We start from the raw sequence: 16,085 nt of genomic DNA on the forward strand, positions 1-16,085 counted from the left end.
GACTTGAACCGCGGTCGACTACATGGGAGTCCAGCGACATAGCCATTATGCTAACTGCTGGTCCCATGGGGATTTCATTTCTGATCTTGCTGGGAGATTATAAGAATTAGAGGTATCCCAGTACCTTGGAGGGAGCAGTGGTATTGTTAGTGTTGGCTTGGGCTGCTGTGTCCCACACTATACCCCAATGGCCGTGCTCTCCCTGCACTCCTCTGTAGGCTGCCCCCACTCACTGTCTCCTTCCTCCCTGTCTTTTTCTGCCTAGTGAACGGGAGCTACAGCCACTGCACTCCGGGTTCGGAGAAGAGCCTGTTGGACTTGGACCTTGCTGAGGGCCCTGGCCCTACCTGCCACCAAGGCCTGTTTCTCCCTGCAGGAACTCCCCCTCCCCGGGGTCACCCCCCAGCCTGCGAGAGGTTGCTGCATTTTCCCCACCCTCACAGGTATGTGCCTATCCCCACCCACCAGCTGCTTCCTGTGGACCCTCCTCGGGGCCAAGGACCAAGGGCTGCAAGATCCCACTTTGCCTGGCTGGTGGGACACATGGGGAAGCTGCGGCACCAGAGGCCTAGTAGCCTAGTAGCAAAGATGGCTACACACCTCCTGCTTTGCCTGGGCCTTATGAGAGAGACAGAGATGGTTTTATTGAGGTACGGTTCCCCGCTGCATAAGCTTAAGTGACTTTTCATAGAGTCAGTAATTTCAGAAGAGGAAGATCCAGGCACGGATTGGGAAAGAGGCCACATAGTGTCGAACCCTGAGCTGGCCCTTGGACGGAGATGGCTTCCTCTCCTCTTGTCATTGTGTGCCCCAGGACACTGTCGCCCCGCAGAAGCCTGCCTGTAGCCATCTACTCAATGCTTACACATTCCCACTGGCGCCCACCTCGTATGGATGTCCCATCAGATTGCACGTTGGATTGAAATGTGGCTTCTCCCGGGGTCCCAGCTGTGCCTTGGTGCTTCTTGGTTTACCGACAGTGAGGTCAGTCAACGGACAGATCTGTGTGCACATCTGCTTGGACTCAGGGCCCTCATCCACAGCCATGGGCTACTAGTTTGAGGTCTGTGTCACAGACCAGAGTCTAAAAATGGCCCGGTTGCTGGTCTGTAGTTCATCAGCCATTTATCAAGTGTTCAGCATGTGCCTAGTATGTGCCAGGCACTGTGGTCAGGGCGGGGGTGCTTTGGTGAAGGAAGCCAAGATCTCCCCACCTAGAGCTTACATTCTAGTGAGATCCACAGTGGGAGATAGAGGCTTTGGAGGCCAGAAATACTTTGGATTTTTTATTTTTTCAGGTTTTAGAATATTTGCATATACATAATGAGTGATCGTGAGAAAGTCTAAATACAAGATTCACATATATTTGTGTGTGTGTGTGTGTCATATACACCTTATACAAATATTCTGAAGGTAATTCTATGCAGTATTTTTATGGTGCAGCATTTTGGCTGTGACCTGCCACATGAGATCAGGTGTGGAATTTTCCACTGGCAGTGTCATGTCCGCACTCAAAAAGTTTCAAATTTTGGAACTTTTCGGATTTCAGATTTTCAGATCAGGAATGTCCAACCTACATTGCCACATAGAAGGCTGTTTTTCCCATGTGGAATCATTTGCCTTTGAGAATTTAGATTCCCTGTTGCCTTTTTGAGTTTCGTGAGACACCTGATTTATAGGAGGACATTCATTTGCTCAGGCTGCCATAAAAATAACATAAACTGCATGGTTTAAACACAGAAATTGATTTTCTTAGAATTCAGGAGGGCAGAAGTGCAAGATTAAGGCGCTGGCAGGTTTCGTTTCTCCTGAAGCCTGTCTTCTTGGCTTGCCAGTGGTCACCGTTTCTCCACGTCCTCACAGGGTCATCCCTGCTCTGTGTTGTCCATGTATTCCACCTCTTGTATGGAATCAGACACATTGCCTTAGGGTCTGCCCTTATGACCTCACTTAGCCTCAATTATTTCTTTAAATCCTCAGTGTAACTGGGGGGCAGGGCTGCAACATACGAATCTGGGGGTGCACGACCCAATCTGTAACTAGAAGTCAGCTTTTTTTTAGGATTCAAGCCATGCTCTGTTGAGCAATGGTCAGATGCAGTTACCTGCTTGATGACTCACAGAGAATCCCATAAGTATCGAGTTTCTTGAGTGATGTACCTCCTGTCTCGGGGTAGGAACTATGTGAACCCAGGAAAGGCTAGGGAACCTGGATATTTTTCTTTGCTAGACACATTCAGAAATATTGCCTATCATCCTGAATGTCTTTTTGACAATTTGGGGCACAGGAGAGTGTATAAAGAATGCTCCATTGGTTTCTACATAAGTTGTTGCCAGCCCTGCTACCAAAGTGGCTGAGTTTGAGCTGACCCTTTTGAGCATCCTTGCTTTCTTAAAGAAAAGGAAAGTCCCAGCCTCTATCCTACTCCCATTCTGAATCCTGTCCCTTCCCCAGCCCTGCTGGGTTACCTGGTGTTTGGGACCCCTCCTCTTCATCCTCACTGCCCCTCCTGATCTCAGGCCCTTTGAGCTACCTCCTTGGTTCCTTCCTCGGCTGCCTTCCGAGCCTCCTTGCCTCCAGCCTAACTTCCTAGTACTAATAAAAAGAGCTCCTGCTTACTGAGTGGTTACTGCACGTGCACATCCTAATCCCTACAGTCCCAGGAGGCCCTGGTCCCACACTGATGAGCAACAGCCAGAGAGTGTTTGCTGGGGGCCACACACTGGGCCAGGCACTTTCCTTGTGTTAAGTCGCTCAACTCACAACTGCCATAGGACGGGTAAACTGAGGCCAGGAAGGCTCTGTAAATGGCCTGAGGTCATCTAACAAGTGGAAATAAATAATTTAGCAATGTCCAGCTTTTGTCATTTCTGTGCCTAAAATGGCTGCCCACCACCAATGCAGATGGGAGAATATATTGCATTTGAGGTTCAGTCGAGTCCTGGCTCCATCACTAGCTTTCTAGTTAACCTGAGCAAGATGCTGAGCTTCTCAGAGCCTCATTTCCTCGCTGTGACATGAGGATAGAAGCACAGAGAGAAGGCCTCACGGTGTCACAAGGCCCCTGGCAGCCACCACTCAGCTCCTCCTGCAGCCAAACCAGCCTCCTGACTGGTTCTGAATGGGCCCTCCCACATTCACATCTTCATGTCTCAGCCTTTGGAGCCTCCCCACACTCTCTTCTGTGTGCCAGAACTCTCCCCACCCTCAGCAGAGTTTGAGGTACCCTCAGTGGACTGGGCCATGGTCTCCCTATTTATTGGCAGGGGAGCTTCTCAAGCTCAGGGACCATGTCACATCATGTCCTCAGCCCCACTCAGCACCGAGGGACAGGCCTGGTGAGTGAACTCACTGACCTTCCACCTGGGCTGCAGCCTGCGCCCCGGGGGCCGTGAGGTCTGAGGTTGCCTCCTCTCTCCTCGATTCTCTGCTGGAGAAACTGATAATCCCAATCTCAGCAGCTCCTTTCCAGGATGTTAAGCAAAAGAAATGTGAGTCCTTGATACTTAGAATGTCAAAGCCATAGGAAACATCCTGGTCATCTGCTTCAGTCATTTTCAGACAAGCAGTTGAGACCCTGGCAGGAGTGTTGTGAGAAAACCCCAGTGTCTTGTTCAGGCAGAGCCAGGTTCCATTTCTGCTCTGTCACTCGTCTGGGGCTTGGACAAGCTGCTCCATTTTCCTAGGTGTCAAATAGGTGATGGCCTCTTCCCTGAACTCAGCCACATGGCCAAGAGACAGTGCTGCTCACTTCGTTCTACCTGTTACGCTGCATGTGGCGGACCTCAGGGCAGTGCCAACACCCTGGGAGGCTCTGCCTGGGACTGGGCCCAGTTTCTAGAGATTTGATGGGGTTGTCCTGAGGTGCATAGGGCTCTGCAGCAGAGCAGAACTGGAACCACTGTCCCAAGCCTCCCAGGGACAGCAAGGAAGTGAGGGGGCATTGAGGCCTGGGCCACCACCTCTCCCTTTAACACCATGCGCAGTTTTGCCATCAGGACTGCAGTAACTCAGAACGCTGTGGTGCTCTCCTCTCTTGGCATTGGTCACTCTAACCTGATGCTATTTCAGAGATGGCTCCAGAGGCTTACCTGGCTGTCCTTTCCTGCCCACCCCACCTGTGCCAGGTACATGATAGTGACCCCCTAAGGAGCAGCTATACTTCTATTCTTATTTAAGCTCCACAGAGCCCCAGGCTTAAATGGGCCCAGGGTCCCCAGCCTGGGGAGGGGACATGTGCGCTTGCGGTCTGATGCAGAATTGAAACTCCTGTTTCCACCCAGTGGCCACACTCTGGCTGCAGAGTTCTTGGGAGGGAAGAGAGCTCACTGGTGAGTGAGGCTGAGGGTTGCTGGTATATTTGAGGAAACAACAGAAAGGCTCAAGTCCCGCCCCGGCACCTTTATTGAGGGAGAGCTTCCAGTTGGTTCTATCCAGAAGAGAACACACGCACCCAGAAGGGGATCTGGGTCTAGTCTGCTGCATGTGTGGTGACGAGCAAGTCCTGAGCCCTCTCAGCTCTTCCCTCTCCATGTCTTGACGGGGTCAGAGGCCAAGCTCTGAGGTCGTCTGACTCGGCTTCCCTTTCTCTCCTGCCCTTTTCCCTCCCTCCATCTCTGCTGAAGCTGGGGATGGTATAGCCACAGGGAGCTGGAAAAGGAGGGACCTGGGCCTCAAGGCTGTCCTGAGACAGGCTGGGACTCAGCAGCTCTGCTGCCATAGCATGGGGACAGCAGTGATAACAGCACCACGCATCCTGCCGTCCCCTCCCAGAGCGCTGTCCCAGGATCATTGCACTTGGTTTGGGCAGCCACTGCTGAGGCAGAGCAGCTTAGTCCTCATTTCACAGGTGAGGAAACTGAGGCCCAGCTGAGGTGGACTTCATGGGACATCTCAGTCAGATTGGGCACGTAGCCAGGTCATCTCTCATTCGACCAGCTAGCTGGTGGTGGCTTCTCATGACTCTCACGCCAGCATCACCCACTGGCGTCTTTCCTTTTCAGAGCCCTCTGGGGACAGGCAGACCTTGGTATTTCTACCTGTACCTAGCCTGGTCCCCACCCAGGATGGTGGGCATGTCCATGTCGGAATCCCCTTGCCTCTCCTAAACCTGGCGCTTGCTGAGTGGTGGGGGGGAATCCTGCATTTGGGAGAGGTCCTTTCTAGGCACCTAGGTACCATGCATGTGGTGACAACAGCCACCGAGGCGAGCTGCACCTCAGCTGGTCCACACCATGCATGCTGCCATGAGGAAGATCCTTCTGATGTCACAAGTGAGGAGAGAGGCCCAGAATGGCTAAGAAATTTGTCCGTGTTTACCCAGCTTAGCCGTGAATGAGCCTGGCCTCGAACCCAGATCTCCTACCCCCACACACTGCCTGGCCCAGCCTGCCTCACTCATTTGCCCAAAGTGCAGTTTCATGCACTCATGGTGTCTAGGCCTGAAGCTCTGGACATCCCTTCAGCTATTCCCAAAAGGTCATAGCTGTGCTTCAGACTTGCCATCCACGGATGTTAATAGAGAAAAGATGGACTGCTCAAGGCAGGAGGATCGTGACGATAAGACCCTGTTATAAATAAATAAATAAATAAATAAATAAATAAATAAATAAATAAATAAATAAATAAAGCAAAGATAGGCTGGGGCAAGATTTCATACAAATAACATTTTCAGAAGTTAAGAAAGATGATAAAAGTTAAAGATTTAAGAGACACGTAGAATTTACAACACACTGGGTGTTCCCCAACATGCCAGCCTCAGCCTTCTTCCTGTGAAATTCACTAGAAGGTTGTGGGGAAGGATCAGGACAGACCCAAGAAGGACTGGCACCCAGGCTGGAGGGGAGGGCTGAGCCTGGGTGAGCTCCTTCCTGGCAGTCCCATCACGGTCACCTGTGCAGACCTACCTCCCTGGACCCTGTTCCCTTCTCCATACTTGTCCCTACTCTCCAACCAGCCAGACGTGGCTGCCTCTAGCCCTCAGCCTCCCTCTCCTGCCTGGGGCTGCCCATCCCTGGGTCCTCAACTCTCCTGCCAGCTCCCCTGCCCCTCCAGGGCCTCTCCACTGCAGAGCACCTGCCTTCTCATGACTTCTCTGGCCACTGTCTTCCAGGTCACCCAGATCCCAGCCCACGTATATGAACGGTGGCCTCCCAGCCACACAGCACATCAAGCAGGAGTCTCTGCCCGCTTACCAGGCCATGGCAGAAGCACGTGCACCCCTGTCTGCCCACTGCCGGGCCCCGCCAGCTGCCGGCCTACACGCAGACCTAGACCTCCCGGGCCGAGGCCTCGCCAACCCTGCGTCTTCCTGCTACCTTCTGGGCAGCGAACCCAGCTCTGGCCTGGGTCCTCCGCCTGAAGCCCACCTCCCTGAGGGCAGCCTGAAGCACTGCTGTCTCTTGGGCCTGCCTCCCACCTCTTCGGCCTCCTCCTCCTCACCCTGTGTCTCCTCTTCTGACGTTGCCCCCATCAGCCGCTCCTCCCAGACAGCTCTGGTCACCTGTGTAAATGGACTCCGGAGCCCCCCTCTGCCGGGAAACCCTGGGGGCCCTCCCAAGCGGGCCCTGCCCAGCCCCCCATGCACTGAGAGCCACGAGGGGAGTTTGCAGTTCGAAGCCTGCCGGAAGATGGGTTTCTTGAAACAGGAGCCAGTGGACGAGTTCTCAGAGCTCTTCGGACCTCCCCAGCATAGCCTGCCACCCCCCTACCCCCTGCCTCAGTTACCAACTGGCCCAGGCCTTGGAGGCTTGGGACTGGGCCTGGTGGGCAGGGCAGTGGCCGGGCGGCAGACGTGCCGCTGGGTGGACTGCTGTGCAGCCTACGAGCAGCAGGAGGAGCTGGTGCGGCACATCGAGAAGAGCCACATAGACCAGCGCAAGGGCGAGGACTTCACGTGCTTCTGGGCCGGCTGTGTGCGCCGCTACAAGCCCTTCAACGCCCGCTACAAGCTGCTCATCCACATGCGGGTGCACTCGGGTGAGAAGCCCAACAAGTGCATGGTAAGTTCCTCTGCTGCCAGGCCTCCGCCACCCAGCCAGCCGGGCAGCACCCACCTCACTGCCCATGAGAGGCTACCTGGGAGCCCTGAGCTCCTCGTGGTTGACGTGACCCTGGGAACCTTGGCAGAGAGGTGCCAGGTGCCTGTCCCCACTCTGAGGTGTTGGAGGTGCCTTAGTGTGCCCCACAGCTGGTGCTGCCACACATGCCCTGAGGTGGAGGCAGGCTTGGCCAACCTTCTCTTTCCCATGTGGAGGCTGCATGTCCCACCTTCCGTGGCCTGACGAGACGTGGGGAACTTGCTTTCCTCCAGCTCCGGGCCTTCACTCAGTGCCCTTCGCAGGAAGGCTCCCTGGGCCTTCTCCTGGAGCTGTCTTTAGCCTTGGCTTCCTCCTCCGAGGAAGGCAGTGGGATCAGGTCAGGGGCTAGTAGTAAGACCCAGGACAGCAGCACCAGCAGTGTGCTGACTGGGGTTGAGACCGAGGATTTTGCCAGAGAAGGGCACCTGTGTGTGTGTGTGTGTGTGTGTGTGTGTGTGTGTGCAAACACATGTCAACTGTGGTCCCTGGGTCTCCAGGCCCCCAGGATGGTCATGTCTTTGTTCTGTCCTTGCTGAGGTGGAGATCTGTATCAGACCTGGGAGCACAGTTTCGGTCCCTGATGGTCTCAGCCTAACCACTGGCTTAGGAGAGAGGTGCCTGCCTGGTGTGGCAGGGCCTCAGGTAGGCCCTGCACGATGAGAACTGGGGCCAAAGGGGCCACGGCTCAGTCCCCCCAGCCTGGGCAGCAGTGTGTCTGGCCTGCAGGGCCTGCGTAGCACCCAGGTTTGTCGAGTTCTTCCACACTCCCATGCTGTCAGTGACACAGGGCCCCACTTCATGGGGCATTCAGTCTGGGAAGGGTGCCGTGTCCCTGCATGGAGCCCAGAGTGACATTTCCAGGGCCAGGGTGGAGGCAGGAAGCCCTGGCAACTGGCAGTGTGAACGCCACCCTCCGGGGCCAGGAGTCCACTTTTGGTGCCCGACTGCCTGTGGAGCCGTGAACTGGATGAGCTTCTGCAGCCTCCAGGAGTCTGGCCTTGGTGATGAGAAGGAACTTGCTGTGTGGACGGTCGGGAGCAGTGAGCACCTGGAGATTGGCCTCGGTGATGAGAAGGAGCTCGCTGTGTGGACAGTCAGCAGCAGTGAGCACCTGGAGGCTGACCTTGGATGATAAGAGGGAGCTTGCTGTGTGGACGGTCGGCAGCAGCGAGATCTGCACCACAGGCAGGGAGGAGGCAGGGATGTGGCTGGCATCCCATGTGCTGAGGGGCTGTGGGGAGAAGCTGCACATCTGACTTTATCACATGCCTTGGGGCTGAGCGTCTCCTGAAGGAGGGCTGCCGGGTGGGCCATCCCTGGGGACGCACAGTTCATTTGGGATCTTGGGACACAAGACTTGCTGAAAGGTGTGCCCCTGCCTGGGAGGAGATGACCAACAGACAGAGCCCGCAGGCCAGGCTACCGGAAGACAGACGGCCCCATCCCTCCCTGAGACATGGGGCCGACTGCTGTCAAGTCACAGTTCTTGTATCCCCGTCCTGTGGGAATCCAGGAAGGGGCTGCTGGGGATTGTGGTGGCCTAGGTGAAGGCCATGTGGCCCAAAGGTATGTCATCATGGTGTGGGCAGTGGCTTTCTGACAGTGGGCCTGTGTGTGGAGTCACAACATCCAGGAATGTCCGTGTCAGATATTAGGGACCTCGAGGTGGTCTCAGCCTTGCCTGCCGTGCTTTAGCTTGGGCAGTGGAGGCTGAGGTTGCTCCGTTTAGTCTCATGGTCTTTCTGCTGGGCCAGCCTACTAGGATCTCATCTGACGCTGTGGACTCCACAGGGCACTGGCTTTACATCTAGCTCATGCCTGGCACTGGGACCCAGGCCTGGGCCTGCCATGGGCCTTCCTCTGGGGTCACCCACAATCGGTGATGGGTCCCTGGGCTAGTAGGGGTCAGAATCAGTGACAGATCCTGGAATGGGATTTGCCCAAGAAGGGAGGTCCAGAAGGACTTTGTGGAGGAAGTGAGCTGTATCTACTCAAGCATGGCTGTATTTAAGCGTCACAAGAATCCTCTAAAACTGAAGGTTTTCACAGGTGAGGAAAGATCCAGCAGGGTGAGGCTAGCCTTCTACTTGTTTCTGTGAGAACACCTGGTCTCGCTGGTCAGGAGTTAGGGTTCTGGTGGTGATGATACGGGCTAGTGACTTCTGAGTTCTGACCGTGTGCGAGTGCTGTTCTAAGTGCTAACTCCACAGGCCCTTACCACACCCCTATTGGAGGGGACACTGTTAGCCTCCATTTTACAGAAGAGGAAATTGAGGCTCAGAGAGCTTGTTAACTTGCCCCCGGTCACATAGCAAGTTAGAGACAAACAATAACAACAGCAACAATAGTAATAGCGGCTAAGAATCATCATATTAATAGTAGCAACAGTAGTAGAAATGCTGCTTGATGTTACACAACTGTACCATTGGGATAGAATCTGAACCTACTTTTTTTATTTTTGAAGATTTTTGCCATAGGGCATGTGTGCTTGTGGGAGAGAGAGGGAGAGAGTCAGAGAGAGGGAAGGTAAGGAATCACACCTTCTGGGGGCATGACATGCCTCAATCCCTTCTCCATGCACCTCTTGGGATCTGGAGCATGTGTGCACATGTGCCCAGCATGATTTTCAAGCCACTGAGTTTGGGACTTGAACCACTGTTGGCCATGTGGGAATCCAGCCCCTTAACCACCATGTCACTTACTGGCCCCAAACCTACTCTTTCTTTTCTTCTTTTCCAGTTTTTTTTTTTGTTGTTGTTGTTTTTTTTTTTTGTTTTGTTTTGGTTTTTTTTGAGAGGTTTTTGCTATAGGGCGCATGCACTTGCCAGACAGACAGAGAGAGACAGAGAGCTAGAAAGCGAGAAATCACCCCCCAGGGGGAATGCCACGCCACAATCCCTTCTCCTCCATTCTCCTCTCGGGATCTTGGGCACGCATGCACACATGCCCGACGTGAGTTTAAGCCACCGGGTCTGGGTCGACTACGTGGGAGTCCAGCGACATAGCCATTATGCTAACTGCTGGTCCCTCTATTCCAGTTTTTTAATTGCCAGAGGATGCATGTATTCATCAGAGAGAGACAGAGAGGGAGAGCGAGAAAGTATCTCCTTGGGATGTGGTCATACTGCAATCCCTTCTCCTCCTTTTCTCTCTCCTGTCAGGGCTTTGGGCACTCATACATGCCAGTATGTTTTTCAAACTGCTGGGGCTGGGATTTGAACCATGGTTGGCCATGTGGGATCTGGCTCACTTTAACCACTAGATCATGGAGCCTGATCTGAACCCACTCTTCCTGAACTGTGATACTCCTGGTCGTGTAAATCTTCCATGAACCTAACGAATCTCTGGGGTCTTAGGCCCAACCTCCCCAGGTGCCACCATCTGGAGAGAGTGGCAGCACTCCCCTCGGTTTGGGGGGCCTTCTCTGAGCTGCCTCTGAGTCCCTCCTGCCTGCCCTGCTCCTTTCCCTGCAATGCTGGTGCAGTAGGTAACCCAGGGGAAGGGGCGGGCCCCAGCCTGCACCCAGATAAATAAAATCTCTCTTCCCTGTAAAATTATTAATTTCTCATGACAGGCCTCTGCTACCATGCACTGTAATAGACAAAGGAATTTTGGACCCGGAGCCTCTGGAGAACAGGAAATAGATGAGACATTTTGATTGAAGAGTAAATGGCCCACTAAAATAGCAGTTAATCCTTTTATTATCTTTCCAGCAGCCGTTTGCACAGTTCTTTCATGAGGTAAGCTCCCCCCACCCCATCCAACTGTAACACTCCCGGCCTTGCAGCTGGTTTAAATTTAGCCTGCGGAGTCTCCGCTCCAGCACCAGGCAGGCCTCAGTGTGCCGAGAGGAGAGCCTGGCTGCCCTCTGCCCAGGCAGTTTAGTCCTTAGGCCAGGCCTGGGCACTTGTTGGCCCCCCTCCCGGGAAACTGCGCCATCCACCCCTAACTTGGCCTCCACCCAGCCTGTCCCCACTGTCCAGAGGAAGCTCCCTAATCTCTTTGCAATATCCTGTTATGTTTCTTACGTTGCTCGAGTTGTCTTAGCCTTATTAAATCTGGGGCTTCGTCTGCGTTACGATAACAAGGTTACGTCCAACCCAAATACTGACGCGACGCCTCGAAGACGTTAACTTTGCAAAGATTAATTTCATGCCTTCTTAGGTTGGTGCTCCCAGACAGTCGGAATTCTGATTGTCTGAGACTGCAGAAATGAGTAGACTGTGTGTAGCTTGCTTTTCTCTACATCAAGAAGAGGAGGCAGAGTGAAAAAGGAAGACTTCTCATAACCATGCCCCTTTCTACCTGAGGTTTGATAAAATAACAGTAATAACGAAAAGCCCTCACTTTTGTGAAGAGTTTTACCAACACTGTAAATGCTGGGTGCCAAGTGTGTGCAGAGAGGAAAAGCCCGGGTCTGGTGTCCCACATGTCAGCCTGTCTCTGCCACTTACCAGCTGTGTGACTTACCTTTTCTGAACTGTAGCATGCTTGATTGTAAAGTAGGGCAATAACAGGGCAAGCAGATGGCATGGTAGTTAAGGAACTGGATTCCCACATGGCTGATCATGGTTCAAGCCCTGGACCCAGCAGTTTGAAAATTACACTGGGCGTGTGTGCATGCATGCTCAGAAACCCAAGAGGAGAATGGAATAGAAGGGATTAAGGTGTAGCCATGTCCCCCTGGGGGATGCTTTCTCACTTTCCTTCTCTCTGTCTCAGTCTCTCCCTGGTGAGAACATCTGCCCCATGGCACAAACCTAAAATAAAACAGGGAGTAACAGAGTACATACCTTTTAACCTTTTTCTCTCCGTGAGTGTGAGAGAAGACAGAAAATGGAGAGATAGCACCTCTATTAGGGATTTTTTCTTTTTAGGTTTTTCATAGGGCATGTGTGCTTGCTGGAGAGAGACAGTGAGAGGGAAAGTGAGAAATCACCCCCTCTAGGGGATGACCATATCCCTTCTCCATTCTACTCCTGGGATTTTTGGCACACACGCATATACACCTGGCATGATTTCTAAGCTGCCAGGTCCAGGATTCAAACTACGGTTGGCCATGTGGGAGTATAGTGCCTTAGCCATCATACCACCTGCTGGCCCCTCTAATAGGGTCTTGCTATCACAGTCTACTCCAGCTTCAGCCAGCTTGGATCACGGGTGCACATGCCTGGTATCCTCAGGGATGCCTTGAGATGTGAACCTGGAACTTCTCCTTGTGAGTCGGCTTCACAGAGCCTGGTGTTTTACTGCTGTGTCACAATGTGGCTCCTGTTATTAGGGTTAAAAGAGGAAAGTGCTTGGTTGATTCTCATTTCCTCTCTCATACTTTTAGGTTGATCTTCCCAGGGCCAATTTGTACATTGGCCCTAGAATCTAGGAGGGGCTTGTTTAGAGCTACTTTACAGATAAAGAAACTGAGGTTCAAAAGAGCCTGGTAGGGTGGCTGAATCCAATAGCCTCTGTTTTAAGTGAGGTGGCCAGATGGTCATGTGTGCAGCTACTCCTCCAGGGGCAATTCCTGAGCCTTGCCCTCTGGTGTCTGCCAGGGTCCCCTCATTCTTTGCATGCTGTTCCTTCTTGGTCATTTGCAGGTCACCTGCTCTGAGCTGGCATCTGTGCAGCATGCTGGAGCTAGAATGGAGCAGCTGGGCCAGTGACAAGCTTCCCTCGTGCATGTGCTCCTGTCCTGAGGGACAGCTGGAGTCTCAGAGCTGGGTTTCATGCTGCCTGGGTTCCTCTGGCAGTAGCAGATCACTGGCCACTGGTCTTCAGCCCTTGCACCCTCCCCACTATTTGCTGGTCTGCCCCAGTTGCCTTGGAACCAAGGACCAGGGAAATGCTTCTGTTCAAAAGCTAGGCATCGTCGATTGACCTTAACTGGCCAAGGAGCTCTGAACATCAGCCACTTGACTGGACCTCCTGCAGGGGCCTTGCCTACCTCCTAGTCTGGACCAGACTTACTCTATCCCCCATAACCCTAGGGCTTCTGACTGTCCCTTTCCCCCTGCTCCAGCCCACCACCCACTGAGAAACACAACCTGGGTGGTGGGAGCAGTGGGGGCAGGTAGAGGGAACTGTTTCCGGAGATTCAGAGATTCTTTCATCCTGGCTCAGTGCTAGCTATTCCCCATTCCACCTTCAGAACAGAATTGGCCAAAACTCTAAGGCACAGAGAGGTTAAATCACCTCCTAAGATCACACAGTCTGCCAAAGATCAGCGGTTCTATACTGACCAGATCTGCTGGCCTGCCCAGCCAAGCTGTGAGTTTGAGAAAGAGAAAGAGACTTGGCTAGAGACCCGGGATTCTATCTCCTGAGGGAGAAAAGAGTTCGTGTATTCTGAGACATACCGTGTCCAGCACCAATCACTGTGCCTGTGTATGGAAGAAGCTAGGTGTTGCTGATGGTCACAGACACAAACATCATGACTTGCTCTGTGTAAGCTTGCTCAGCTTCTGGAACATTCTACAGGCCACACTATCCTCTACCCAGCTGCTTCTGCCTAGCCTCTTCTTGGGACTTAGGGTGACTGAATCCAGCAGCCTCCGTTTTAAGTGAGGTGGCCAGGTGCTCATGTGTGCAGCTACTCCTCTGGGGGCAGTCACCTCTGGGCTTTCCAAATCATAGCAGATGGAGGCCCTGGGCCTCTGCTTACTGCTGTCCCCCAGGTCCTGAGACCAGCTGTGGCTTGGGCATGTTTGGAAGCCGGTAGACGCCCCTTGCACATCTCCACTTTGGGGCTCTCCCCAGGGAATTAGCAGGGGCCTGAAATGTTTGCTGGTCCATCCTCATCATGTACAGACAGAGGATGGGAAGACTGAACCTCAGAGGGTAGTCAGGGGCTCAGGATTGCACAGCCTATGGGCGTCAGTGGACAGAGAAAGTTTTCTGAAGGGTCTGAGAACCAAAAGATGGGAAGGTTTAGACTGTGGGAAACTGGGTCTCAAACGAGGAGAGAGTTTTTGCCCCAAAACACTTGCCTCATCCAAGGGGCAGACCGTCCTGTGTGCCAGGCTTCGTGCTGGGAGCTGGGGTCCAGAGATGAAGATGAGGTGATGCGAGACTTCTGGCGTCGTGGGAAGAATGCTGCCCTTGAATCCTGCGATATTATTGCTGGACGGCAGAGGGAGGGAGAGGAGCCAGAAGCCAGGATGTGAGGTCTGGGTGTTTAATTTTGTCCAAGTCAGTCAAGGGGGACGGGAACATCATGGAAACACTCGCTGGGTGCTTTTCAATTTGTGTCGGGCTTCCACGTGCATGATCTCAGCCCTCAGAACATTCCTGGAGGCCGTAATTGTTATCTCCCTTTCATGTTCCATGTAGACGGGGCAAGGGCAGCCCAGTTCAGGTTCAAGTTCAGGCCCCAAGTGTATTGTGGAATCAGATGTGAACCCAAGTTTCAACCCCTTAAAGACTGTGGGCTAGCCACCACCCTAAGCCACCTCCCAGGCAGAAAATCATTAGCCTGTTTGCAAATATGGAGAACATGCCCAGACCTGAAACTCATTCAGCAAGCTGTCACTGATCCCCTCGTGTGCTCCTGGCTGGGGGCCCTGGGTCACACAATCCACCCCATGAGGAAACTGAGGGAGCTTTTTCCTCAGGAAATCAGCACCCCAGTTATTTTGTGAACCTGTTGCCTACTGCTTTGATAGGTCCTTTGTTCTGTCTTGGAGGAGAGGGCAGTGCATATGTTGAGAAGTGGGACATCTCACTTCTAAAGAAAGCAAGTCACCTGAAAAAAAGCTTCCTTCCCAGAGTGTGAAGTTTCTGGTCAAATTAAAAAACTGTAAAATGGAGCATGTTTCAAACCCCCCTGGCCACCCTGCAGAATCTTGCTGTAAATGAGCCCAGAGCCCAGCCAGTCCCACCAGCCCAAGTCGCCAAGTCCACCGTCTTTGGCATGGGGGCCAAGCCTCACTTCATTTCAGGGTGGGAAAGTGTCTGGTAGAAAAACTGGGGGGTGGGGGGCAAAGGCAGCCTGCCAGTTGGCATCCAGAAGTGTCCTAGTAATGATCCCCCCTGAGATCACATCAGATCTCATGTCATCTCTTTATAAGATGGAAAAGTTAAAGCCCAAGAGGGAGCATTGGGATCCACTGAGTTAACAGGAGCCCCAGGGTGCCTACTTTATGTATTTCTCTGCTTCTGAGCTTCCTCTCCTCACAGACTCCTAGAGTCTTTGCATTCTCCAGGTTCTTCTACTCTCTGGGTCTGGAATGTCTTTTCCAGCCTGGCAGAGTCTTACCCTTCACCACCCAGTCTGGTTTCCCCTCCTAAGCTCCCTTCTCCTCGGTGCCTCCTGCTTCCAGCCTGTGTTGCCCTGTGTACAACTATTTCCTAGTCTTGGGGACAGTGTGCCCTTTTGTTCCTGGCTTGGCCTTGTTAGCAGAGAGGCTGAGCCTGCTTCCCGAGACAGAGTCTCTGCGGTCAACTGCCACTGCTGCTCCAAGGCTGTGTGAGGTTGCCTGGACACTGTCCTCCTGAGCAACTTCCTGAAAAGTCACAACGTTAGGGGGACCTTAAGGATTGTCATATCCACTTTCTACTCTGGTGCTTGAAGGTTTTCTGCAAGAAAGCCTAAATTTGGAGCCAGGGTTTACTACCTGGGATTGGGTATAGGTTTAACTTGCCTGGTATAAGCCTCAGTTTCCTTACCTGTAAAGTGGAGGTCGTAGGACTAGTTTGAGGCTTCAGTGATATACTAGACGGTGGCATGCAGTCCGTGTATAGCAGATGGTTCTGACCATTCTGGACAATTTGCTTTAGGAAAAGAGAAAGGGGTGAGTGTAAAATGGATAGTGGCCATACAGTCACTAATGTCTCCAAAGGAACAGAGAAGGCAGCTGTAAGTGCCCACTCTGCCATGGATTGGCTCCACGACCAGTCTTGGGTGGGCCACTTGGCTGTGCTAAGCCTCAGTTTCCTGCGCTGTAGAATGGGATCGTGCTTAGCACTCGGAGGTTATAGCAGACTGTCTTCAGCAGGCGCACAATACATGCT

At 53.0% G+C, this 16,085-nt stretch overlaps 1 protein-coding gene across 1 annotated transcript in view; it reads left to right on the forward strand.

Moving 5' to 3' along the window:
* Positions 1–270: 270 nt before the first annotated feature.
* The window catches only part of GLIS1 (GLIS family zinc finger 1), a 103,860-nt gene continuing 88,045 nt past the window's right edge, over positions 271–16,085 (forward strand). Inside the window, exons 1-2 of the mRNA XM_027772223.1 lie at positions 271–443; positions 6,113–7,001. Of these exons, the coding sequence (XP_027628024.1) occupies positions 6,138–7,001 (864 nt within the window). The 5' untranslated portion in view covers positions 271–443; positions 6,113–6,137. The remainder of the gene's footprint in view (positions 444–6,112; positions 7,002–16,085) is intronic.

The sequence above is a fragment of the Tupaia chinensis genome, unplaced genomic scaffold (genome assembly GCF_000334495.1).
Source record: "Tupaia chinensis unplaced genomic scaffold, TupChi_1.0 Scaffold000259_1, whole genome shotgun sequence".
Taxonomy (NCBI): Eukaryota; Metazoa; Chordata; class Mammalia; order Scandentia; family Tupaiidae; genus Tupaia; species Tupaia belangeri.